The sequence below is a fragment of the Convolutriloba macropyga genome, chromosome 4, assembly GCF_964194025.1.
Source record: "Convolutriloba macropyga chromosome 4, txConMacr16.3, whole genome shotgun sequence".
Classification (NCBI taxonomy): Eukaryota; Metazoa; Xenacoelomorpha; order Acoela; family Convolutidae; genus Convolutriloba; species Convolutriloba macropyga.
In genome coordinates, this window is record NC_134471.1 from 38138446 (window position 1) to 38165486 (window position 27041).

At 38.0% G+C, this 27041-nt stretch overlaps 1 protein-coding gene across 1 annotated transcript in view; it reads left to right on the forward strand.

The window, feature by feature from the left end:
- The first annotated feature begins 3974 nt into the window (after nt 1-3974).
- Nucleotides 3975-27041, forward strand: part of LOC142337652 (ATP-dependent RNA helicase DDX1-like) — a 30397-nt gene continuing 7330 nt past the window's right edge. The window contains exons 1-6 of the mRNA XM_075387047.1: nt 3975-4229; nt 13536-14221; nt 14515-14634; nt 20968-21435; nt 21751-21937; nt 26526-26793. Coding sequence (XP_075243162.1) covers nt 3977-4229; nt 13536-14221; nt 14515-14634; nt 20968-21435; nt 21751-21937; nt 26526-26793 — 1982 coding nt within the window. The 5' untranslated portion in view covers nt 3975-3976. The remainder of the gene's footprint in view (nt 4230-13535; nt 14222-14514; nt 14635-20967; nt 21436-21750; nt 21938-26525; nt 26794-27041) is intronic.

Genomic DNA, 27041 nt, shown 5'->3' on the forward strand with positions numbered 1-27041 from the left:
TGTAACGAAGGTCTATCGTGGTCGGATCGTATTTTACCGTATCTGGCCATGCCTCGTGGGCCATGGCCATGCCTCATCGGCCCCTGGGACTTGATATGAATCTATCACAACCGAACTACTTAGACTTTTTTGGACCAATTTATGGACCAATGAGACTTATATGACCAATTATGATAAAACTGTCGGCTAAATTTCTCATTTTTTCCTTGTCGGCTAAACGCCCTGTCGGTCAATTTTCCTATCACCCATCAGAGCTAACCACTCTATTAAATCTTAATTTATTTAACCCAACTTTTCTTCAACTTTAATCTACTTATTAATTTAACTTCTAACTTTGCATTTTAAACAAGTAACACGCTCAATTAGCCGAAGACATAAACTATTGCGCACGGGCGGCTACTATATAATCTATGAACGCCATGTTTCCATTACCGTTGGATGTGTGAAGAGTGAATAATAGGTTTTATGTTAAGAAAATTCGCGTACTCAAGGTACTTTAGAGGGTTCCCCAGTGCACACTGTCCCCCATACCTCTTGAATAATATCAATTCCCGTGTCGTTTCTCAAGGTTCTTCCTTTTTCCTTTCCTGAGTTGAGCTTTCAGGTTTACTTGGTGGCACAGAACAATTCCCAGTTACCTGATCTCACATGCCTGTTGGTTGAGCACACTGTACTCTTCCAGCTGTGCTCTCTGCTTCCGCTTCGATATCAGGTGCTTTGTCACTCTCAGAACCAGTATTCCAGAGCTCAATAGCTCTTTCAAAATATCAGGGCAGGGCTTTCAGTGCGCTGGCAGTGTACAAGCGCTTTAAATTTGTTGTTATTCGTGGTCGAGTAAATGAGCTTTATCAACACTAACTTCATCAACTGTTTTTTTCTTTTTTAAAAGTTCAAAAAACTTTTTTGGCCTTGGTATTTTTTGCACTTTCAATTTGAATAACGCATTGTTTTTATTTTTCAAATTGATTTCAAGTAATTCTCTCACAGATACTTATACTTCATCATGTAAAATTGCACTATTTGTCCGTTTAATTTTGAACAGGTGAACATGAGTAGTTCGTTAATGCAAAACTAAATTCTTTGCAAAACTCAAATTTTCAGACAAATGTCAGCGTTTTCGACTGAATTTGGTGTCTGCGATGAGGTTGAAAAAGCTCTGCAAACACTTGAGTGGATGCTTCCCACCGATGTTCAGTCTGAGGCATGCCCTTTAAACTTGGGAGGGGGAGATGTCTTAATGGCTGCTGAAACTGGTTCTGGTGAAACAGGGGCATTCTGTATACCAGTTGTCCAGATTGTCCTTGAAACCAGACAAACATTGCGACAAAGCCAAAGGTGCAACAAGAGAAGCATTGGGAAAACTGAGCGCCGAGTGTGAGGCGCTAAGAGATAACCTAAAGGCGGCGGCAGCTAGAAATGCCGAACAAGAGCAGTCAATCGACTTACTTAAGCAGGAGTTGGCCGATCTAAAAATCAAAACTGATAAAATGAGCGAAGCCATGGAGAAAATGGAGAAAGAGAATGACCAATTGAGGTCAGAACTTCAGCAGTTGAAAAACTATAACCAGTAATTGGCGAGTGAGTGCCGAAAGAAAGACACTATAATTGATAGACAAACGCATTCCTTGATGAACAAGAAAGCCAAATTGAAGGCCACAGAAGATCCGGAGATTCGGAATAAAAATGCATTGAGTCGGCCTGCGACAATGCACGAGATTTTGTTGCTAAAAAGTTCTGCTTCAAAATATCAGATCAAAAGACACTACCACAAAATGAGCTTGTGGGCGCACCCTGATGCTGGTGGAGATGAAGAGTTTTTCAAGACCATTAATCGAGCATACCAAATCCTGATGAACGATGGGGCGCGAGAAGCGTACAACAATTTTGGGCTGGACGAGGCAGAGAAAGTCATGAATGACGAAAACTGATACCTGAATTTTTTATATGAAAAGTACAAACTTTTTGTAATTTAAAACGTTCATGCATCAAGAGCTGTAAAATTTGTTTGATTTTATGTGAGTGAGTGGCACACTCTATTCTTGTTGAGAGAGGGGAAGTGTGAGTGTCACACTTATGTAAAAAAATGTGTACTAAAAACCTTGGGTTTCAAGGTCAAAGATTTAGTTTAAATTTTAATTTACTACTTGATTATTGACTGACACAATCTTGATAGGTGTCGACAGGTTGAAATAGACACAGCTCGGGCTTCGAGCAATACTAAAAATTGTGACATATCAGTGTTTACTTGGTTTATTTACAACGATGATAGAACCGATATTGGGTACGGACAAAACGGATAAAACTCATTCATTGAACAATAAACCTACCTTCAGAGTTAATCACTCGATTAAATCTTCATTTATTTGAAACCATTCCCTTCTGCTTTAATCTACCTATTAATTAAACTTCAATCCTTGTATTTTAAAGAGGTACCACGTTCAATTACAAAAGATAATACATATTGCGCACGGGCGGCTGCTATACAACTGACGAATGCCGAAAAAAGGTTCTGTCTTTCATCGACAAAAGACCTGTTAGAAATGAAAGCCACGGAAATGTCTAAATTCGAAAGCGAGGATTAAACTCATTCATTGAACACCAAACATACCATCAGAGTGGAGGACGCCGTATTGGCCGACCGTGCGTTTAGCCGACAACCAAAAAACGAGAAAGTTAACCGACAATTTAAGTAAAATGAGCAATAAAACTTATTCTGAAGCTGTGATTGGCCAATTTAAAACACTATTTCGTAAGCGGACGAATATACCGCAGTTATTTCATCAACTAGTGTAACGAAGGTCTATCGTGGTCGGATCGTATTTTACCGCTTCTGGCCATGCCTCGGCCATGGCCATGCCTCAGCGGCCCGTGGGACTTGATATGAATCTATCACAACCGAACTACTTAGACTTTTGTTGACCAATTTATGGACCAATGAGACTTATATGACCAATTATGATAAAACTGTCGGCTAAATTTCTCATTTTTTCCTTGTCGGCTAAACGCCCTGTCGGTCAATTTTCCTATCACCCATCAGAGCTAACCACTCTATTAAATCTTAATTTATTTAACCCAACTTTTCTTCAACTTTAATCTACTTATTAATTTAACTTCTAACTTTGCATTTTAAACAAGTAACACGCTCAATTAGCCGAAGACATAAACTATTGCGCACGGGCGGCTACTATATAATCTATGAACGCCATGTTTCCATTACCGTTGGATGTGTGAAGAGTGAATAATAGGTTTTATGTTAAGAAAATTCGCGTACTCAAGGTACTTTAGAGGGTTCCCCAGTGCACACTGTCCCCCATACCTCTTGAATAATATCAATTCCCGTGTCGTTTCTCAAGGTTCTTCCTTTTTCCTTTCCTGAGTTGAGCTTTCAGGTTTACTTGGTGGCACAGAACAATTCCCAGTTACCTGATCTCACATGCCTGTTGGTTGAGCACACTGTACTCTTCCAGCTGTGCTCTCTGCTTCCGCTTCGATATCAGGTGCTTTGTCACTCTCAGAACCAGTATTCCAGAGCTCAATAGCTCTTTCAAAATATCAGGGCTTTCAGTGCGCTGGCAGTGTACAAGCGCTTTAAATTTGTTCTTATTCGTGGTCGAGTAAATGAGCTTTATCAACACTAACTTCATCAACCGTTTTTTTCTTTTTTAAAAGTTCAAAAAACTTTTTAAGCCTTGATATTTTTTGCACTTTCAATTTGAATAACGCATTGTTTTTATTTTTCAAATTGATTTCAAGTAATTCTCTCACAGATACTATTTCTCGCCCTATTTCTCGACCTACATCCATCGATGCCGGATGGTGTACACGGCCCTTTATTTTTTTTTTTTTTTTAATAAACAGATACTTATACTTCACCATGTAAAATTGCACTATTTGTCCGTTTAATTTTGAACAGGTGAACATGAGTAGTTCGTTAATGCAAAACTAAATTCTTTGCAAAACTCAAATTTTCAGACAAATGTCAGCGTTTTCGACTGAATTTGGTGTCTGCGATGAGGTTGAAAAAGCTCTGCAAACACTTGAGTGGATGCTTCCCACCGATGTTCAGTCTGAGGCATGCCCTTTAATCTTGGGAGGGGGAGATGTCTTAATGGCTGCTGAAACTGGTTCTGGTAAAACAGGGGCATTCTGTATACCAGTTGTCCAGATTGTCCTTGAAACACTTCGAGAGAAACGCGATGGTGTGAAACCATCAACGAGCAAACCGGCAGGTAATGTAAGGCAGTGCGTTCGCAGCGCCATTTTTGCGTGTTCAGCTGCCACACATATGCTGTCTCACTGAACTGAGCTAAAAAATTTTCGAAAAAATGCTATCTAATATAAGAGTAGATCATGTTCGAAATGGAGGAAGAGGGTAACTGTTTTATCGCTTTTAGTCCGTAAGTTAGTGGTCTCACATTTCAATATTTTTCAAGAAAATTTTCTTTCTTTGCACTCCTTAATTTTGCAATACCGTTTTGTTATCGTTCAGATTTGGGATGCTCAAGAAATAACTGGAAGTATGTTTCTCGTGCAGGCTGTTAATTTCGTTTTACTTTGTTGGCATGAATGATGTATCGTTTAAGAAAGCTTTACTGCTGCTCTGTCAACATTCTGTTTCCAAGCGCCATAATTTTATCTTGATCCTTCAATTCCTATCTTGCTGTAAATTTAGAAATAAACAGGAGTGCACGGTGTCTTTACAGAACCTAAACTGTTCTGTAAAGACACCGTGCACTTCTCCTTTCATGGAAACCATGTTTTCACTATTATTCTGTTTAACATCATTCAATACTTTAAATATCGTTGCTGTTATTACTCTCCTGTAATTAACTTAATCTAGTCCCCTCAGTGCAGCCTTCCCAACTCCTAGCCCGCAGCTTGATGGCTGATCAAACCCATTGTCCACTCTGCAAGGGTCCCCTACCTAGGGGAGGCGTCTGGTGTCATACATGTTATAAATATTTGCACGTGAAATGCAGTGGTCTAGCCGCAGCGAAAGATTGGACCGAAAACTTCAGCTGCAAAAACTGCTCTGAGATCACCGCAGCCACCGAAACAGCAATCGCAACGCCGGCACCACACAACGCTTTGACCGTTCCCGACACTGCACTCATAGATCCTGCAACAACGCACGCCCCCGAACGTTCCGTCGCCGCAGCATCGAATAATTTTTGGGACCACTTCCAGCCTCATCACGCGGTAACAGTGCGGGAAATATACCGCGAGGTCGTCACTTGGAAGCCCTCGTTCTTCACGCTCGGTAAGAACAAGACAGGGGAACAGTTCGCCGAAGCCCTTCACAGTGTCCTCTCCCCGATTGCCGTAAACACCGATAGATCCGATATATCTCTGACCCTCTGTATGATACTTCCGCACCTAACCCTCAGTCGAACAAAGAACACAGACGATGGATCGAACAATAAGACCATCAAGCGCAGACTGCAAGCATGGTACAGCTGCAACTTCTCAGAACTGTTCTGTGAAGCGAAAGCAATCCAAATGAGAATGAATTCAAGGAAGAAACAGCAGCACTCTGACCTCAAGATGTTCAACGATTTCATGTCTCGTGGTAAGATCAGTAATGCTATTCGCGTTCTTTCGGATGAGCACAAAGGCGGCGTGCTCGCACCTACCGATCTCATAGACGATAGACCGGTCCTCGAGATTTTACGCGACAAAAATCCTGAAGGTAAACCCTTGGAGCCCAGCTGCATTCAGAGCGAACATCCACGCACGCTTCCTTACCACCCCGCTGTCTTCGACAAAATCAGTACCAGGCTCGTCTGAAAGCATGCAATGAAGACTCATGGCAGTGCCGGGCCTTCAGGTCGCGATGCCGATGACTGGCGTAGACTACTTTCTGCTTTCGGACAAACCTCCACGAACCTGTGCAAGCTTGTTGCCAAGTTTGCTAAGAGGCTGGCCACGTCCACAATACCACCGGATGATTTGATTACATACAATGGTTGTCGACTAGTGGCTCTGGATAAATGTCCAGGTGTGAGACCTATTGGTATTGGTGAAGTAATGCGTCGCATCACCGGACGCATAATCGTCGACTGCATCAGGCAAGATCTAACATCCCTCAGTGGAAACATGCAACTGTGCCTGGGCCAGAAATGTGGCATAGAACATGCCATACATTCGCTTCGCCACAGTTTTGATGATCCCGAAAACGAAGCAATTCTTCTAATTGATGCCAAAAACGATTTTAACGTGCTCAATAGACGAACAGCATTAGAGAACGTGAAAGCCTTATGCCCATCTTTGCATGTTGCCTTACAGAATTCCTGTAGCCACCCGTCTCATCTCTACATCGGTAAGTCGACCATACTGTCTCAGGAAGGTACGACACAAGGCGATCCCCTTGCGATGGCAATGTATGGAATCGCAATCCTACCCCTAATAACAAGACTTCATAATGACTCTTTGACACAAAAATGGTATGCTGATGATGGTAGCGTCGTCGGTAAGTTAAAAGATATCAGGGCACTCTTCGACAAGCTCACTGAGCTCGGTCCCAAGTATGGATATCTTGTCAATCCTCCGAAGTGTCAGTTGATAATCAAGCCAGGAGGCGAGCGCCAAGCGTCAACGGTGTTTGCAGGCACAAATGTGGAAATCACGCAGGGCGCTCGAGTCCTGGGATCAGTTATCGGAAGCTCTGAGGCCAGTAAAAATTTCCTGAAAGATGCAGAAACTAAATACACAAAAAGTTTAGACAGACTTGGTCAATTTGCTCTCACCTCTCCCCAGAATGCCTATGCATGTTTGACGAAGGGGGTTCAACAGAAGTTGAGCTTCCTCTCGCGTACTACACCTTCCATGGACGGGGTTCTGGACAAGGTGGAGGAGCGGCTTGGCCGAGTCATACCGAACATCGTCGGCAAAGAAGCAATCCAAGAGGAAAGAGAACTTTTTTCTCTCCCTCTCAGAATGGGTGGGCTTAACATCGCCCTCCCACAAGATCTTCACAAAAATCTTGAGCAATCAGTTGAACTCTCACGACCATTGGCGTCATTAAATAATATTCAACAATTTGAAATAGAACAAACCAAGATCAGTCTCAGACAGAAAGCAGACAATCAACGTGAACTCATCTCGAAAAAATCCAGAATCGAAAACAATCTACCAGAATTGAAGTATACCATCCAGCTGGCCTCGGAGAAAGGAGCATCAAGCTGGCTTAACGCGCTTCCGTTGTCATAACATGGTTTTGACCTCACGAAGACAGTTCCGTGATGGAATAGCACTTCGCTACACCTGGGAAGCGAAGAACACGCCAGCCTTATGCCCATGCGGGAAAGAATTCAGCCTCACCCATGCCCTCCATTGCGCCAAAGGCGGTTATACGCACCTACGACACAACGAAATTAGAGATGTGTTTGCAAACCTGATGGATGACGTTTGCCACGATGTACAGATAGAGCCAAAACTTCAGTCGCTCGATGGAGAAATTTTCTCGAGTAATTCCACCACCACTGATGATGACGCTCGACTGGACATCAAGGCAAACGGTCTGTGGGGCTCCCGCTTTAATCGCACTTTCTTCGATGTGAAGATTTTCAACCCTCATGCGAAGAGCTGCCCTAAGACCATAAAAGATGCATACAAATATCACGAGAGCATCAAGCGAAATAAGTACGAAGAGCGAATCCGCGAAACCGAACACAGCAGCTTCAATGCACTGGTTTTTGCTTGTTCGGGTGGTGCAGGTCCATCAGCATCGCGCGTTATGAAACAACTCGCAACCAAGATCAGCGAAAAACGCGGAGAGCCGTACGCCGACACTATAAGCTACATCCGAACGAAAATCAGCTTCGCACTTCTGAGGAGCTGTGTTCTCTGCTTGAGGGGATGTCGTGCCCTCAAGCCTCGTGTTCTCAGTGAGACTTCGATTATCGTCGTCGTGGAGGAGGGAAGGCTGCACTGAGTGTTTGGCTGCTTATCTTTATTCATTTGCTTATTCATTTTTATTTTAATCCTTCCATTCTAGTTCCCTCTGTGTGCTATAAATATATAGGTGCTTTCCTCTCCACTTGTTATTTATTTTTGTGACTGGGCCGTCTTTACACTGTCTGGAGGGGAACAGCTCGGAGTGCAGCATCCGGCTACTAAGTGCTACTCAGCATGCCCTATTTTTCGACCTACATCCATCGATGCCGGATGGTGTACACGGCCCTTTATTGTTGTTTTAAAGAATAGGTAATAAAGAAAAAAAATAAACAGGACTTGTTAATTGCTCTCAAACGAATTTTGGGGCAATTATATTAGTCATGTTGGTCTTTTTTAATGCGATTTTGCGTCTGACCCATTTGACTTTTCGTCCTTCAAAACGGGATAAACAGGTAGCGCCCAGCGGGCATTAAGTTTCATGAAAGGCCCTTAGCCGCGTTTAGTTGTCCTTCAAGTGCTTAGGGTGATGAAGCTACCGCTTCATTTGGTGGACCAATCTAAAACTGAGGCTTTTTATGACCACTTTAAGAGCTATATGTTTTGGTAAACCAAACAAAAACACAAATTTATACTATTTTTCATTTTTTTTCAAAATTTTGAGACCTAGGCGTCAAGGAATTTCGTCTGATAGATTACTGCTCAGTTTCTAGTGGTAATGGAATGGTTTTCAACATTTTAACATCACGATTTTCAGCATTTTTTTCAAAATATAAAATTTGTTTAACTTTTTTCGACATTTATTGTTATTATTCAATTTTTTCCAGACCCAGTGGCCAGAAAAACCTCCTTAAGGGTTTGATAATAAGTTACTGAAAGATTTTTCTTGGCCATGGGAACGTTTTCAACTTTTTAATATCACAAATTTTAGCAATTTTTTTTTATAGAAGTTGCAATTTTCAGCTTTTAAAATTATTTCCAATTTTTAGGTTTTTCCAGCCTCTAGAGCCAAGGAACCTCCTCTAGGGTTTGATAATACGTTACTGCATAGTTCCTAGATGTAATGGAATGTTTGTCAAGATTTTAAATTCTTTTTGGATTTTTTTGAATTTTTAATTTATGTTTTCCGGCACCGGGGGCACAGCTACCTCCTCCGATATTTGATAATAAGCTGTTGCATAGTTTCTAGAATTAATGGAACGTTTATCAATATTGTAGTGACTCGAGTTTAAGCAATTTTTTGATAAATTTTTATAAAATTTTCAAATTTTCGAAAATTTTTTATGGATCTTGTTTCAAACCTTGAAATAGGGATACTAGATAGTCTCATGAGACAATGAAACGACTTTAAAGATTTTTGCAAGATTTTGTAAAAGTTTCGGATTGTTTTCAAAATTTTTGGATATTTTCGTCCTTTTCTGAGTTTAACGATCATTACTGGCCAACAGAACTTTTCAAGTCTTGCAGATGGGTTACATGACAGAACTTCAGATACAAAAAGAATGGTTTTGCACATTTTCACTGCAAAATCTGGAAACTTTTCTTTTAAATTTTGCAACATTTCGCAAATTTTTAAGACAGTTTTTATTCTAATTGGTTTATTTACAAGGCTAGATAAATAAGAGTCAAATTAAGCTAAAGATAACCTCACTAAATCGTGGCTAGCTACTGATAAAGCCAACCGCTCGCCGGTTGTTTGAAACCAGTTGGCCCGACGTTAGTCGGTTATGTTATATTTTTTATTTTAGTTTCTTCAAACTGTTAAGGTTGTTTGTCCTTGTCTTGCATTGTTCAGATACAGTAGTTCAGTAATTGTCTGTTTCATTCGAGACTTTGGATTGTATTTCAGGACTAGTCGTGCTATGTTTTTTCTACTTTGTTTGATTTTTTTTTCGCTTTGTCTCATTTTACCGCTTTTTCGACGTTTTGCATGAAATGCTCTTGGCTTATTTAGGTTAATTTCATGCTTCGCTCATTCTGCTGAAATTATTTCTAAACAGCAGTTGCCCAGCTAAGCAATCTAAAATAAATAAAATTGGTATCAGAAAACGAATTCAGAATTAGAGACGGGATTAGCCCTTAAAGCCCAATTTTATATGACTTTTTCTAGCCTTCATTTTAGTATTTTCGTGGTTTTTAGCATGAACAAAGTGGTTTAGAGCACATGAAAATGCAGAATTAGTTAATATCGCAATGAATTCTATGCTTTTGTTTTCAATTTTTCTGAGCTGAAGTTGTCAATAAAAACTTTTTTAATCAACTCGTTGCTGCTTTTGTGCATTATAAACACTCTAGTTCTGGTTTTGCACATACTGACACTACGAAACTCCGGCAAATATTTTCGTTTTTTTTTTCTAATTGGTATTTTTATTTTATTTTTCCTATCTTTTATAGCCTCTTATTTATCAAGCAAGTTTTATTCATGTTTACCAATTTTCTGGTCTTCTATGTTTTCAACGATCCTCGTGGTAATCAATATCTGCAATTTTATGTTTTTTAAATCTTTTTTTGCCTTTCTTTTTTTTCTGGCACCAGGGTACTAGGGATCTCCTTCAAGGCTTGATATTAAGCTGTTGCATAGTTTTTGGAGTTAATGGAAGAGTTATCAATATTTTAATGACTTCAGCGTTAGCATTTTTTTGATAAAATTGATATTTCAAATTTTTGGATTTTTATCATTTTCCAAGTTTATGGATGTTTATGAGCTAGTGAAACTTTTGAAAGCTTGAAATAGGGATACTAGATAGTCTCTTGAGACAATGAAATTGTTTTGAAGATTTTAATATCTTGAATTTTTGTAAGATTTTCCTAAAATCTGCAATTGTTTTCAAAATTTGTCAATGTTTTTTTTCTTTTCTGAGTTTTAACATCTTTACTCGCCAACACAACTTATTAGTTCTTGCAGATGGGTTACATGACAGAACTCCAGAGACAAAAAATGCTTTTGAACATTTTTACTGCGAAATGTGGAAACTTTTCTTTTGAATTCTGCATTTTGTTTTTTTTGCATTTGATTTAATTACTAATAAGGCTAGAAAACTAAAAGTTGCAAAGTCGATTCTCATCATGGAAATTTTTCCTAGCTACATCTCTCTGTTCGTTGGGGTGTCTTTCCTTCTCTTTCTCGTTCACGGTTTTATCTCTTGCACACTCTTTTTTGTCAACGCTTTTGCTGATGCCGCACTTTAGCTGTTATGTGGCGTAATGTCATCATCCATTATCTTGATTTTTAGCAGTTTTTTCATAAAACCTAAATTATTTTTTGACGTTTCTTGTCAATATTTAATTTGTCCTACCCGCAGGGGAGAGGAAATTTCCTCTAGAGTTTAATGAGTGTATTGGAAATTTTTTATTGATCTTAAAGTGCCAATGAACTCTTCAATTCTTTCAGATGAGCTAATTGACAGAGTCGAGAGACCAAAAATTAGTTTCGATCGAACATAATAATACTGCGAAGTATACAAACTAAGTTTTTGCAATTTTCATTTCATGCATTTGTCATGTTTCATTTATCTTTATTCTAAAGTTTATGCTTAATCTTTAATGGCCACTACATCCATTTCAAAGGCATGTGCGTGGTTTAATGTGTATAGTTGAAGGGATCAAATGTGGTCTTCTGGTTAAAAGCTGAAAGAGTTTTAGCAATGATAATATTTTTGTTTAGTTTATATATTTTAGTTTTTCAACATCTGAGATTATTTTGTTTCTGACTGCCATTGTTCAATTGATCTGCTGCTCAGGTTTATCAGTTTCCAGTTTGTCATACATTTCCTTGGATTGTATTTCAGGACTTGTCCGGGGTGTGATTTTTCGCATGACAAATTTTTTATCTCATCCGTTTGACTTTTCGTTTTCAAAAACGGAATAAACTGGTAATGCTTGAAGGGTATTAAGTTCTCTTAGAGCCTTACGCCGAATCAGTCCTAAAAATGCAATTCACCAAAAATGTTTCATGCAACAATTTCATGGAGCGCAGGGCGGTCCCACTCAATCACCCTCCTCTACCTGGCGCTTTTCGCATGATAAATTTTTTATCTCATCCGTTTGACTTTTCGTTTTCAAAAACGGAATAAACAGGTAATGCTTGAAGGGTATTAAGTTCTCTTAGAGCCTTACGCCGAATCAGTCCTAAAAATGCAATTCACCAAAAATGTTTCATGCAACAATTTCATGGAGCGCAGGGCGGTCCCACTCAATCACCCTCCTCTACCTGGCGCTTTGGTCCCCCAGTCCTGCTCAACCATGCCCCAAATCAATTGACCCCCTTCCAATGCGTTCATTCTCAAGCCCTATCAGGACTTTCCCTGCGACCATATGACGTCACCATCACTTCAATCGTGCTGTTTCAACTGAATTGCGTGCGTGACGTCATTTTTCATTCTTATTGGAGTGAGTTTTTTGTTTATTTTCTTGATTAAGTTTTTGGTCACGCGTGACTTACCTTGCTCTCAAAAATGACTTCATGATTCTGAACTGACTTATCTTTATTAATGGTTAAGTTACTCTGCTTGGAGTCACTGAGAACTTCTGGCGTTTATCGAGAACCTAGAAGCGGTTCGAGATATTAAGTCAGAATTTCGAAGTGACTTCTGCAGAGTCACTAAAGCATGCTTAAAACACGAAACGTGCACGTTTTAAAATGACATTTAAAAGTCAACGGCATTTAATTTCTGGCTAAGTAGCAACTTCTGGCATTTTGACTTCTGGCACTGCAAACTTTCGGCATTTTAAAATGTGCGTGTTTTAACTTTAATTCAAAGAGATAAGGCCAAGTGATTGTGTATTTGAGGTCAAGTATGGTTATTTCAGAGGAGCTATTAGAAGCAGCTATAACTTAAACAGATTTTTGATCAAAATAAAATCTCAGCAGTTAATAAAGAAATTTTTTTGGTCTGTTTGTATCTTTTGAGATAGAAGATCTAAAGCTATTGTGGCTATATTCTGGCCAGCTATGTTTGAAGTAGTCTAAATTTTGCGTTTGTACAACAGAATAATATTCATACGGCATGGTTGTCCAAACTATTGTGTAACTGTTTCAGGATGACAATTATACTTTGTCGTAATGCGGCTGAAATATCGACTATATTCTAATTTTGACGACCTAAGTGGTTGCTGCAATAAGCCATGGGGCCATAAACGAGTATGAAAGGCAAAAATCATTGGGGACGAAAATGCTTGAAGGTTGGGCCAAGATTTGTAAGGTGTAGCTCTTTTGTAGTCTCGATTTCTCCCAACTATTAAGAATAAGATTTCTCAAAAGGTGCCAAATCAGTGAACGGTAATATTATCGAGAGGCCGAAATTGACGGAAGAGACCACCCGAGTATATGGTACTTCAGAAGAATTATTGGATCTTTTGCGTGTGCGCCCCAAGTACTTTATGCACCCCTAGTTTACAGAGCGTGGCATTACCTTGTAAATCATTTGGAAAATATTGTACATGATGTTAAGGGGTGCAAACTATTGCGCGGCCACTGAGCGGGGGGGGGGGGGACTCACAACCGGAAACGATTCGAATTATCATTGCCCGACTAATTTTTTCTCAATCTTAAGGAGCTTAAAACGTCCGGAGGTATTTTGGGAGACTTTCTAATTTTATAAAAGTAAACAACTATTCAGCCAATTTAAAAAGTATGTATGTAGGTGGTACGAAAATGGCCATGAACATCTGGGATCGCTCACCGCAATTTGCGATCAGCCCAGACGGTTTGCTGTGCCAGTCAAGAGAACAAAAAGTATGGCAAGGTTCGAGAGCAACTTATGGAGTTGCTAACCAAGGAAAATGGTACTACGAGGCCACAATTACCGATGAAGGACTGTGTCGTGTTGGCTTTTCAACTAGCAAAGCTGCTTTGGGTGACTTGGGCTGCGATAATCAAGGTTTTGGCTTCGGGGGAACTGGAAAGAAGTCGTTCTGTCGCCAATTTGACGATTACGGTGAACCTTTTGGACTTAGTGACACTATTGGATGCTATCTAGATCTCGATTCGGCGTCAATTAAGTACTCGAAAAATGGAAAAGTGTTTTCAAAAGCATTTGGTATTCCACCGGATATGTTACATAACACAACAATATTTCCCGCATGCACTCTGAAAAACGCCGAGCTCAAGTTTAATTTCGGCGATGAACCCTTCAAATATCCACCAGGAAACAGTTTCAGTGGATTCGCTGGAGCTGATCCGAAGTATTTAATCAAATCATTAGCGGCGCCAGAAAAATCAGCATCATCGCAAAGTAGAAAAAGACAGAACTGTCCTCAAGCGCTTATATTGGAGCCTTCAAAAGAATTAGCAGAGCAGACGCATAATTGTATCAATACCTTAAAGCAAGTTAGTGGTATCATTTGTTTCCTAATTTTTGTCATTTTGAAAGGTATGTGGATTGTTAATTTTAAGAGCTGCTGAGTCAAATGTTCTCATTATTATGAACTTGGAACACATATAACATCTATTCAGAAAGCAAATCTGAGTTACGGGTGGCAGGACTCGTTCGAAAGTATGATTTTCTATCATTTTGCTCATAACTTCCAATTGCGAGGAGCATAGTTTATTTTGCAAGAAGAATCGATTGTTGCACTGAATCCGATATGTACTATTTTAACATTTCAATATATTGTTTACAGTACTGCAAGGATCCAGCTATAAGAGCCCTGTGTTGTGTGGGTGGTGCTAACATCCGTGATCAGATCGAGGCGTTGGAGTCGGGAATTGACATAGTCACTGGAACTCCTGGAAGATTAGGGGTTAGTAAATTAACAAATAGATTTAAAGAAATGGTTTTTGCTGTCTGCGAGTATTTTTGTGATTTTGCTCATTATTTGTCGACCTTATTAGATCACTATTTTAGATCACTATCCCATTTTCTTAAAATGTAAGGAAGTCCATCAACGGAGAACAATTTCGGAAGAACTAAAATCCAGAAACTGACAAAAATTGCAAGAGAAAATGAATTTCCTTTTGAGTCACAAGTTGTCCCAGTTGAAGAATGATTAAACCGAGCTCCAAGATTAATTTTTGTTTCCGTACGAGCTATTGAAACAACCATTCGGTCCTTAACTTCCAGAAAGACAAGTGAAGCAAAAACGAAAGTTGTTTGATCGACAGTCATTTAAAAGTGACTCTAGAAGCAAAATATAAAGCTTAAAGCAGTGGAATCTGATCGTAGGTATGGAGAACAACGCAAAAAAGTGAAAAACCTAACGAATGCAAAAATGCGGTAGCATTATCAGAAGAAAATCAACAGACGTAATGGCAAGTCCCAATTGGTGATGTAAAACCTTTTTAATTGCTCTCAAACGAAGTTTGTAGCAATTATATTAGTCCTGTCGGTCTTTTTTTATGCGATTTTTCGCTTGACCGATTTTTTTGTCTGACGCTTTTGACTTTTCGTCCTCCAAAACGGGATAAACAGGTAGCGCCCAGTGGGCATTAAGTGCTCTTAGAGCCTTTCAGCTCTGTTTCAGCTCAAACTGTTTTGGAGACTTATACTTATGGTGTGAAGGGCGGTTCTTAGAGGTTGAAGACAACCCCACTGTTGACCACCCCCCTCCCTATTCCCCCCCCACCGCGCTGTTGCCGCCACCCGTGGCTAGCTACTGAGGAACAACCGCTTGCTAAAAACGCAAATTTATACTTTTTTTGCAATTTTTTTCAAGCTCTTTGAAAATTTTTGACACTTTTTGATTTTTATCAGCCCTAGGTGTCAAAGAACCTCCTCTAGGGTTTGATAATAGATTACTGCATTGTTTCTAGTGGAAACCCTCTAGGGTTTGATAATAGATTACTGCATTGTTTCTAAAGTTTTTTTTGTCATTTCTTAGGTTACTCAATCCTCAGGGGCCACGGAACTTCCTCTAGGGTTTGATAATTTACTATTGCATAGTTTATAGATGTAATGGAATGTTCGGCAAGATTTTAATATCACGAATATAAGCAATTTTTTAAAATATTTGCAATTTTTTATATTGATTATTTACCGGCAACATAGGCCCTCGAACCTCCTCCAAGCTGCTGCATAATAAACTGCTGCATTTGATAATAAGCTGCTGAATTTGATAATAAGCTGTTGCATAGTTTCTAGAGTTAATGGGATGGTGATAAACGTTTTTTATGACTCCAGTTTTAGTAAATTTTGGATAAAATTTGAACTTTTCAAATTTCCGGAAAATTTATGTTCCAAGTGTATGGATCTTTATGAGCCTGTGAAACTATTTCTGGCTTGAAACAGGGATACCGGATAGTCTCTTGAGACAATGAGTTGGTTCTTAAGGTATTAATGTCTTGCTTAATGTCAGCATCTCTGGTCCTCAGTATCAATGAGTTATAGTTGAAATGTTTTTTACCATAACTGATCTATCAGGCATTCTTTAGGAAACCATTGTTAATTGCTCTCAAAAGCAATTTGTAGCAAATTTATTAACCCTGTTTGTCTTTTATGCAATTTTTCGCTTGGCCGATTTTTCGTCTGACCCATTTGACTTTCGTCTCCAGAAACGGGATAAAGAGGTAGTGCCCTGAGGCCAACCGCTCGCCGGTCGTTTGAGAGCAATTCGCCCGACGTTAGTCGGTTATGTTCTCCTTTTTGCCACTCTCGGGAAAAACATACAATTTCTTTACGAGAAATTTTTGAGCAGCGCAAAAGTTCAGAAAACATCATTAAAGCTGTATCTTTTCCTGCAAAACACGTCGCAGAAGTTTATAATTCCATGCACCCTAAAAAATACATCGAGAACTATATGGATTTTATTCACGTGCTTTTAATATCAACAGTTTTTACACTCTAAGCCCTTCCTTGTGCAAACATTTTAACTCGTGTTTTAATGACGGTGTTTTTCCTAACTCTCAAAATAGCCAAGGTGACACCTTTACATAAGTATGGCTCATTTTAAGAACCAAACAATAATCACCCGATTTCAGTTCTTCCAACAATCGGGAAAGTTTTAGACTGCTGTTCAACCAAATGGTTAATTTCTTTGATCACATCAGGCTTTTCAATGACAACCTATTTGGTCTGCGACGAAAAAAGAAGTACAGTTGAACCAATCGGGAATTTGGTAAAAAGTCTAAAATCATCAAATTCTTAAAATGTAAAATACTCTGTGCAGTTTTCAACAAATTGAAAGAGTGGGTGGAAGTTTATTGAAAAAGTGTCAACATAAAGGTTCGAATTCCTAGATAGTAAGACTTATCTCGAGAGTCGTTAACAGTAGTGTAAATGCAAGAATTTGGCCATGCCAGGTAGCGGAAATTAAATACGGTTTTCTCGAGGGTTATTACGTGGTGCTTTTTAATTACTCTTGAACGAAGTTCATAGCAATTATTGTTAACGTGTGTCTTTTTTATGCAAATTTTTCGCTTGACCATTTTGCGCTTTTCTTCTAGAACATTCTTTGATTTCTCAAGTGACTTTTTTCGCTTCCGTTCACCATTTTTGAGTGATCTCTATTGCTCTCACTTGTTGCTAATATATAATCGGTTGCAGTAGAGCAAAAATAAGTGAAGCATAGCGGAGTGTTTAGTGCAGGTGGCTGTTGATGGGGGGGGGGGGGTCAATGGTTCGAATCACGTTGGGGGAAAGGTTTTTTGCACCTATAAAGAATCACGTTGGGGGAAAGGTTTTTTGCACCTATAAAGAGAAATTGATTCAGGCTACAGGCACGGAATTAAATTGACTTGCCTGTTGTTCAAGAGCAATTCTTCCGACATTTAGACGGTTTATGTTTAAATTTATATCAATGACCCGAAAACATAAGCATTACTTTTCGCAGATCGCACAGCTATTGAAAAAAGCAGCGCTGAAAGAAGTTAATGAAGAACATAAGTATTCTTTGAGTGAAATAGGAAACTGGTTAGGTGCAAATACACCTTTTGAACAGAAAAAAAGCAAACAAATGGCTTCGTAATTAATCAGAAACAAGTTTTTTTGATTTATTGTAATTTTTTTGAGTAGTGAAAGAAGTAGGTTTAGAAAACGTAAATTCAATTAGGTGGTATCTAGCCGTAATCATTGACATTAAACTTGAGTTTCTCTGAACTTAAGAAAAACATTGAAAACATATTAATAAAGTTTTGTGATATCTTTTACTAGCTACCAACAATGCTTAGTCAACAACAACCTTTGCTGGATTTTTATTCATATGGAAAACCGGTTTTGCAATATGGCATCCTAATATATGGTGCTGAAAATAGAACAATGCAAAAATAGACATACGAAGTCAATCGAATCAGGGACATTTTCTCAGAGAGGTTTTCAATAATCGGTGTCGCAAGCAAAGCTAGAAAGCTTTTAATGTTTTTTTTTGCGTTTTGATAAGTTCATTGATAAAATAAATCAGTTCACGATACCGCGGATAGATAGGTTTGCACATGAAAAGCTACCTAACTATTTTCTTTTATAGCTGCAAAGCTGAGCATAGCTACTTTGCGGAAATCTTGTTTCTTGTGTTTGTTTCGTCATCTGACGCTTTTTTGCAATTCTCACGCTGCAAATTTCAAAAAAATTTTGTTAAAATTTTCACGACGCTTTTTTAGTGCTCGTTTGCTACTTTTATGTGGGTTACATGATTTGTTAATCTAAATTGCGGTGATTTTGAAAGTGATCAGTGATTAATTGCTCTCAAACGAATTTTGTAGTAATTATATTAGTCCTGTCGGAATTTCCTTTAATGCAATTTTTTGCTTGACCGATTTTTTGTCTGACCCATTTGACTCTTTGTCCGCAAAACGGGGTAAACAGGTAGCCCCCAGCGGGTTTAAGTGCTCCAAGAGCCTTTCAGCTCTATTGTAGCTCAAATTGTGAGACTTCTACTTATGATGTGAAGGGCCGTTTTTAGAGGTAAAGGACACCACCCTCAGTGTTGACCCCCTCCCCCACTATTGCACCCCCCACTGCGCTGTTGCCCACACCCCACTTTTGCCCCCCATCAGCGCCCCTGTGACCCCCCTCCCGTGGCTAGCTACTGAAGAACAACTGCTCGCTAAAAACACTCAGATTTATATTAACTTTTTCAAGATTTTTGAAAATGTTTGTCATTTTTTGGAGTTTAATCAGACCTAGTTTTCAAGGAATCTCCTCTAGGGTTTGATAATAGGTTACGGCATAGTTTCTAGTGGTAGTGGAATGGTTTCAACATTTAAACATCACGAATTTTAGCTTTTTTTGACAAAACGTGCAAGTTTTTCAATTTTTTGACATTTATTGCCATTCTTCACGTCTTTCCAGAAAACCTCCTTAAGGATTTGATAATAATTCATTGAAAAGTTTTAACTGCAATGGAATAGTTTTCAATTTTTTAATGTCACAAATTTTAGCATTGAGTTTCTTTGAAAATTTTTGTCGGTTTTTTTAGTTTCTCTAGACCTAAGAGCCAAGGAACCTCATCCACTGTTTGACAATATGTGAATGTAAAGTTTCTAGATGTAATCGAATGTTTTTCAAGATTTTAACATCAGGATTTTTAGCATTTTTTTGACAAAATTTGCAATTTTTTCAGTTTTGGCCTTTATTGTCATTCGGGTTTTTTCAGCCTCTGGGTCAGAAAGGGTTCGATTATGAGTAACTGAAAATTTGTTTATTGCGCCATGGATTATTTTTCAGCTATTATCACAAATTTGAGCTTTTTGATAAAACTTGCATTTTTAGACAATGAAATGGTTTTGATGATTTTAATATCTTTAATTTTAGCAAGATTTAGTTCGGAGTTTAACAATCATTATTGGCAAACGAATCTTTTCAAGTCTTGCAGATGGGTTACCTGACATAAAGAGAGCCAAAAATAGTTTTGAACATTTTCACTGTGAAATCTGGAAGCTTTTCATTTAAGTTTTGCAATATTTTGAAAATTTTTAAAAGATCAGTTTATTTACTAACAAAGCTAGAAAACTAAAAGTTGCAGATTCGAATGATCCTAACTAAACTGTGGCTAGTTACTGTCGAAGCCAACCGCTCGCCGATCGTTTGAGAGCAATTCGCCTGACATTAGTTGGTTATGTTTTTGTTTGTGAAATTGTTCAACTTCTACGTAAGTTTCTTCGTTTACGCTAACTTTTTAGGTTTGTTTTACGTAAATTTTGTTTCTTATCAAATCTATACCAATGTATTTTTGTTTCGGTGTTTTGCAGTTCTGTAATTCGTTTTTTTTTGCGTAGGTAATTTTTGCTTAGAATTTGTCCTTCTTTTGAGAGACATTTGAAATCAGATCATTAGATTGAAATGTGCTCTCGCTTGTACAGTTATTGATTATTAATAGCCGCCCTCATCTTCTCAGCCGGCTATTATAGCGCTCCTAATTTTTTTTACCTCGTCGAATAAAAAAATGTTTCGCTTTACCTCATTTTGCCGCTTTTTCAACATTTTGCGTGAAATCTTTTTGACTTCTCTAGGCTAGTTTATCTCTTCTCTCATTCTGAGAAAAGTGATTTTGAACATCAGTTGCTCAGCAAAGCAATTCAAAATCAACAGAGTCAGTATAAAAAATTGAAGTCAGAAATAGAACCGGGATAAACCCATAAAGCCTAATTTTAGATGCCCGCTATTTGAACGTCGTTCCTATAAGTCCTAGTTATCATCACTAATGCTTATTGATATTGATAGTAGCCCCTGTAGCCTCTCTCGAAGAAGCAGAGGTATATGCAACTACGAAATGCCATCAACATAAATCGGACTTAAAAAATGGTTTTGTACAATTTTTTCAATATCTTCTGTTCTTTCAATCCCAATAATGCTTATTGGAATCGATGGCGGCTATTTTCCGGCAATCTGCCGGGTATGTTTTGTTGTTAGGTGAAATGTAAATTTTTTATTGATGTAATGGAAATTGTATTTATGGAAAATAGAGCACCGAAAAAATGTATTTATGTAAAATTTTTGTTACGAGGGTAAATTTGAATTTTTGTACGGTACTATTCAAAGTTTTTTATGTGGATTTTTGTTTCAATAGGGATCTGGAAATTTGAAACTGGATTGCTTGAAACTGTTTTGATTTAATAATTTGAAACTGTTTTCATTTAATCGGTTAAGTGATCCAGATAAAGGATGTATTTCCCGCATGTTGATGCATTAGGCCTGATTTTTTAAGGATCTTATTAGCAACGAGAAACTAGATGTGCGTGACGTTAGATTCTTCATTCTGGACGAAGCCGACGGCCTGTTACAGCAACAGCATGGAGATCTGATACAAACAATATGGAAAAAGATACCCCAAGTCACAGCAGATAACAAAAGACTGCAAGTGGTTGTATGTAGTGCTACTTTGCATTCTCGAGAGGTCAAGCAACTTGCTGACAAGATCATGCACTTCCCTGTTTGGGTTGATCTCAAAGGTCAGGACTCGGTGCCCGATACTGTGCATAATGTGGTTTGTATGGTTGACCCAACTAAAGACCTTTCGTGGCAATCGTCTTCAGCTATGATTACAACTGATGGTGTGCATCGAGTAGAGGGTGTCAGAGCGGGAACCCATTCCCCTGAGGGGTTGTCCGAGGCCGTAAAGATTCTGAAAGGCATTTACGTGGTCAATGCCATTAAAAAACACCAAATGGACCAGGCAAGTGAAGCTCAGTGTCGAAAAATTTATTACTAAAGCTTCAGATTAAGAAATTGACGACGCAGTTTTTGAAGGAATGTTACACAAGGTACTCGAATGCGTAAAAAGATCTCAATTTGAAATAATTTTTGGAGAAGTGCAATTTTTCGCTACGTGGCTGGTCTTAACTCCAATCATTTTCAATTACTGTAATAAACCGTAGGAAAGTTTTTGCCTGCTGCTCTTACAGTAATTAATAAGATTTGCTATATAAAGAAGCCAATATAAAAAAGCCGGTTGAATTAAAATGTAGATGCAATTCTGCCCTTCTTTCAGGCTATTATTTTCTGTCGTACAAGACTGGACTGCGACAATATGGAGAGATTTTTGTGGTCTCAAGGGGGAGGACGGAATAGGAACAACGCATTTGCATGTGCTTGCTTGCATGGAGACAAAAGAAACGATAGGGCTATCAATTTAGAGAAATTCAAGAAGAAAGAGATCAAGTTCCTGATTTGCACAGGTAAGAGACACAGCCCTTTTGGTCCTCAAAAACGGGATAGACAGGTAACGCTCAGTGTGCATTAAGTTCTCCTAGAGCCTCACCCAACCACCCTCTACGAATTTACGTTGCTGCGCTGCATAGAATGAATTACTTTCTGACTTTAAACAGTTTTTGGATGCCCATAGAATGCAGACAGAATGGTGGATATAGATAACCGTTTGCTGGAATTTTTTGTCGATTCGGAATAATTGTAATTAATAGCCGCCCTCATCTTCTCAGCCGGCTATTATAGCGCTCCTATTCGTTTTTTACTTCGTCGAACTTTTTTCGCTTTACCCATTTTGCCGCTTTTTCGAGATTTTGCGTGAAATCTTTTTAATAGCCGCCCTCATCTTCTCGCCGGCATTATAGCGCTCCTATTTTTTTTTTACTTCGTCGAACAAAAAAATGTTTCGCTTTACCTCATTTTGCCGCTTTTTCAACATTTTGTGCGAAATCTTTTTGACTTCTCTAGGCTAGTTTCTCTCTTGTCTCTCTCTGCTAAAAGTGATTTCGAACGTCAGTTGCTCAGCAAAGCAATTCAAAATGAACAAAGTCAGTATAAAAAATTGAAGTCAGAAATAGAAACCGGATAAAGCCCAATTTTAAATGCCCACAATTTCGTCGTTCCTATAAGTCTTAGTTACCATCTCTAATGCTTATTGGTATTGATAGTAGCCCCTGTAGCCTCTCTCTAAGAAACGGAAGTATGTTCAACTACGAAATGCCATCAAAATAAAGCGGACTTAAAAAATGTTTTTGTACAATTTTTTTTCAATATCTTCTATTCTTTCAATCCCAATCATGCTTATTGGAATCAACGGCGGCTATTTTCCGGCAATCTGCCGGGTATGTTTTTTCTACTTTAATTTTATTTAATTTTTCATAGTTGATATAGATAACCGTTTGCAGGAGTTTTTCGTCGATTCGGAATAATTGTAATTCATTTTTGTGGCGTTCATTGTTCGAATTTCATTAAAAATTTTTCAAAATCCAACTTTAACTATTTGAAATTTTTTGAACTCCTATGACGAACTGTCTGATTTTTTAAAATTTTTCCCGATAATTTTAAATTTTGTCGTGGAGTTGATGTAAGATATCTCCAACAAGAGAGAAGCATCTGTAAGTGTTTTGAAACTTTTTTATACCAAAATCGAGAAATGATGATTTTCTGTCACCCATTTTCCGTGTTGTTTCAGACTTAAAGTTGTGGCATTGGTTTCAAAATTTGTTTGTTTTCTGAGATTCATTTTCTGACTTATGATTTAGTATGTCAGTTAAGTAAAATTGCCGAAATCCAGATTTCCCTATTTTGTGGTTCGAGACAGTTATTAGCGCGACCAGCTTTTTTAGTATCATTTTTCTTTCATCCTGAAATTTTTGCTGTTTGTTATAGATAATATGTTTCTAACAGCACAAAATTTGCTATTAAGATTTCGGAGTTCTTTCGATCTGTGACTTTAGGGAAGGTAATTTTTTCTCTAAGATCTAAATCAGTTTGCCTTGTTTTATTCATTCTTTTTGGATTTGTGTTTGAAATCTTCAGTAATGAAACTTCTGCTCTGTTTAATTGCTTTTGACTGAAATTTGAAGCAAATATTGTAAACTTGCTGTTTTTAATGCAAAATTTTTGCTGGATCGTATTTGTGCTTTTGTTCTAGAACATTTTTTGACTTCTTGAGTGACTTTTTCACACGTTAATTCTCCATTTTTAGTGATCTAAGTTGCTCTCGTTCTGAAATAATGTTTCTTGTTTAAGGGGATTGTGATCGAAAGGAAATCAATTTCACTGAAGCTGAGTGTTTAGAATATCAGACTGCCGACCTGGAGGTCATTTGTTCAAATCCCTGTGGGGTAATCTTTATTGCACCCATAAAGTACTTTTAAGCTTATAATAAATCTAAGCCTCTCGAAATTGGAATGCCCCGCCTGTTGTTCGAGGGCAATTCATCCTACTTTAGTCGGTATATGTCTGTTTTCTCCCAAATGTTTGATAGTTTTTTTTGGATTGTTCCAACGCTTCGGGTTGCTTCCAGTGTTCTTCCTGCTATGTTTTTGTCAAGATACTGGGAACGTCCATATGACGTCACGCTCACTTCAAATCAGCTTTTTGTGCCTTCATGCAGTTGCGTAGGTGACGTAAATATTCACTCTTATTAAGAGTTAAACTTTGTTTATGCGAATGGCTAAGTTTTTTATGTCACACTTGACTTGCTCACTCTCAAAATGATGTTTGTTTTTTACTGTCCAAAGTATTGGATTTATTGGTGCGCTCTTTTTTAGGATGTTTTCTTAAGAGTTTTCTAAATTCAAGGTGAACAGGTCTTTTTTTGAAATATATGACAAATTTGTCCTGTTTTTTTCATATTTCCGTTTGAATTTCAAAACGGTTCTTTTTTGGCATTGGCTGAGGCTCTTAGTAGTCTTGTGAAAGGCAGAAATTGTTTAGGTAAAGGTTTTTGCAATTCAAACCTAATTTTAAAAATTTATAATTTTTTTTGCAATTTTCAAGTATTTTGGTATGTCTTTTTTAATAGCCGCGCAGTGATAGCTGGGCCTATTATTGGCCTTCTCTTGGTTTTTTACAATTCAAGGAATTTGAATTGTATTGGGGCGCTGTCTTTTTTTAAGATCTGTTCACGCATTTTCATGATTTTTAAAGTCAAATTGGAGTAGTGATTTTGGTCACGCCGAAAAGGGAAGTGGAGCGAAAAAGCGAGTGGTTTTGCCGCGTGAAATTTTTTTGCTCTAAATTTAAAGTAGAGTAAGAAAACGGTGTTTAACAAAAATTCGCTTTCTCGCTAGTGGTTCTATTGTTCACATGCGGCATTTTGGCATTTTGACATTGATTTTCTGTTTTTTTTAAAAATTTTTTTCATCTGATATTTTTAGAAATGGTTTTCTTTTTTTTGTCCAGCTAAAAAACATAGCGGGACAAAAATACTTGCCCTGCTATGTTTTTTTTATTTCGTCGTCGCGACTTTTGTTACGAGCATATAACGTCATAACCACTTCAAATCTGCTTTTTGTTCATTCGTTCATGCAATTTCAACTGAAATGCGTGCGTGACGTCTTTTTTCGCTCTTATTGGAGCGAGTTTTACTGTTCATTTGCGTTATTAAATTTTTGGTCACACTTGACTTACCTCACTCACAAAAATGACTTCCTCACTTTGAAATTGACTTTTATTTACTTGAATTTAAAGAGATAAGGTCAAATTGGTGTGTGCCCCTCTAAATGAAGGTTATTAGAGAGAAGCTAATAGAGGCAGCGAAAAGTTATACAGATTTTTAATCAAAATATAACATATCAGCGTTCAATGAAAAGACGAATTTTTTTGGACTCTTTTTTACTGTTTCTTTGAGACTGCAGATCTACGAAGCTATTGCGGCTATTTTCTGGCAATCTGCCAGCTATGTTTCAAATTTTTGTATGCTTAAGGGCCAGTGAATAGCTTTGCAGGTGTGTTATTGTATTTTTTAGTGGCAACGAAATAGTTTTTTAGATATTATTATGAGAAAGTTTAGCGGGTTATGATTAGGACTTTTTGGGGCTTGCAGATGGGCTACTGGTTAACTTTTAGTGACAGTGAATCAGAATTAATATCAGAAATTTAGGCAAATTTTCAATGAGATTTGTTTTTTAGAACTTTTGAATTTTTTGTCCTATTTAGATCGTTAGGGGCCAATGAAGCTTTTTCTAAGCTTGTTTTTGGGTACATTCGTTTCAATAACAGTCGCTTCAAAGTTCATGTTTTTGGCTGGCCAAAAGTTTCTCAGATTTCTGCTGGCCTTCACGTTAATTATTTTGTATATTTGTGCGTGGAAAAATTGGTTTTGACGACATAATTATGAAGAAAGTTTTTTGATCTCTTTCAAATTGCCGGAAATCAAGCATTCAATTAGTCTTTTGCTGCCTTCATTCGTAAATGATAGCATCGCTACTTTGGTTATGAACACATTGACATCAAGAAACTATAGCGAATCTTTAGTATTTCTTGCTTTTCTAAATGCTCATTTTTGTTTTTACCTGCTTCTGCCTGTATGATTGTCTATATATCAAGCAACTTTCGTCTTCGATTCCAAAATTTTAATTTACCCTCTGACATTTTCTACTGAAAACCATGGTTGTGAACACGCTCTTGAAGTGTATCTAATTTGAAAGCCGTTATTTTTTTCTCATTTTGTGGCGCTGTCTTTTTGGTTTGTAATGATCATTTGGTCTGCTGGACAGATAGAGGAGTGTCTACTTTTTCATTCAATTCTTTAGTTTATTTCAAGAGTTGTCCTGCTATGTTTTTAATTGGAGGAATTAAGGTAATCTTACTCTCCATGAAGGTTATTTGAGAGTAGTAATAGAAAAAGGATTTTTTAATTGATTTTGGTCGTGATCGTTGGCTTTTTGTGACTATAGTGTACAAAGATATCTGATCTTCACAGGCCATCTTTTTAGTCTTTTCTATGCATGTTTCGCGACAGCAGCTTTTGTGGCTAACATTTATGTCGATAAAAATTAGTAGATGTTTACAGTGTAATTCCTGAGTTTTGCTTAAGAAAACGGTTTTTAGATGTTGCGGCTCGAGGTCTTGATGTCAGCGGCATGCCCTTCATGATAAGTGTGACCATGCCCCCGAGTGAGGAGAAACAGACCTACGTGCACAGGATTGGCCGAGTGGGCAGAGCTGAGCGGATGGGACTGGCAATTGCACTTGTATCCAGATTCAAAGAGAAGGTCTGGTACCACCAGTGTCCTTCAAGAGGCAAAAACTGCTCCAATATAAATTTGACTGACCACGGTGGATGTTGCAAGTGGTATGACGAGACAACCTATTTAGGGTAAGTGTTCAGTTTTCATGACTAACGTGTAAATTTTGTGAGGTAAGCTCCTTGACTTGAATTTAGCTTGCCGAAACTTGAAAATATGACATTGAAAGAATTAGTTGTCTTGTGTTATCTGTACTCCATATAAAAATTCGGCTTATTAACAGCTCAATTGTTGCTTTATTTTGTTTTGTGTCTACCTCGTGTAATATGCGTGAAGGATCTCGATAATGGCTTGATTTTTTGACCCCCGGAATAATCTT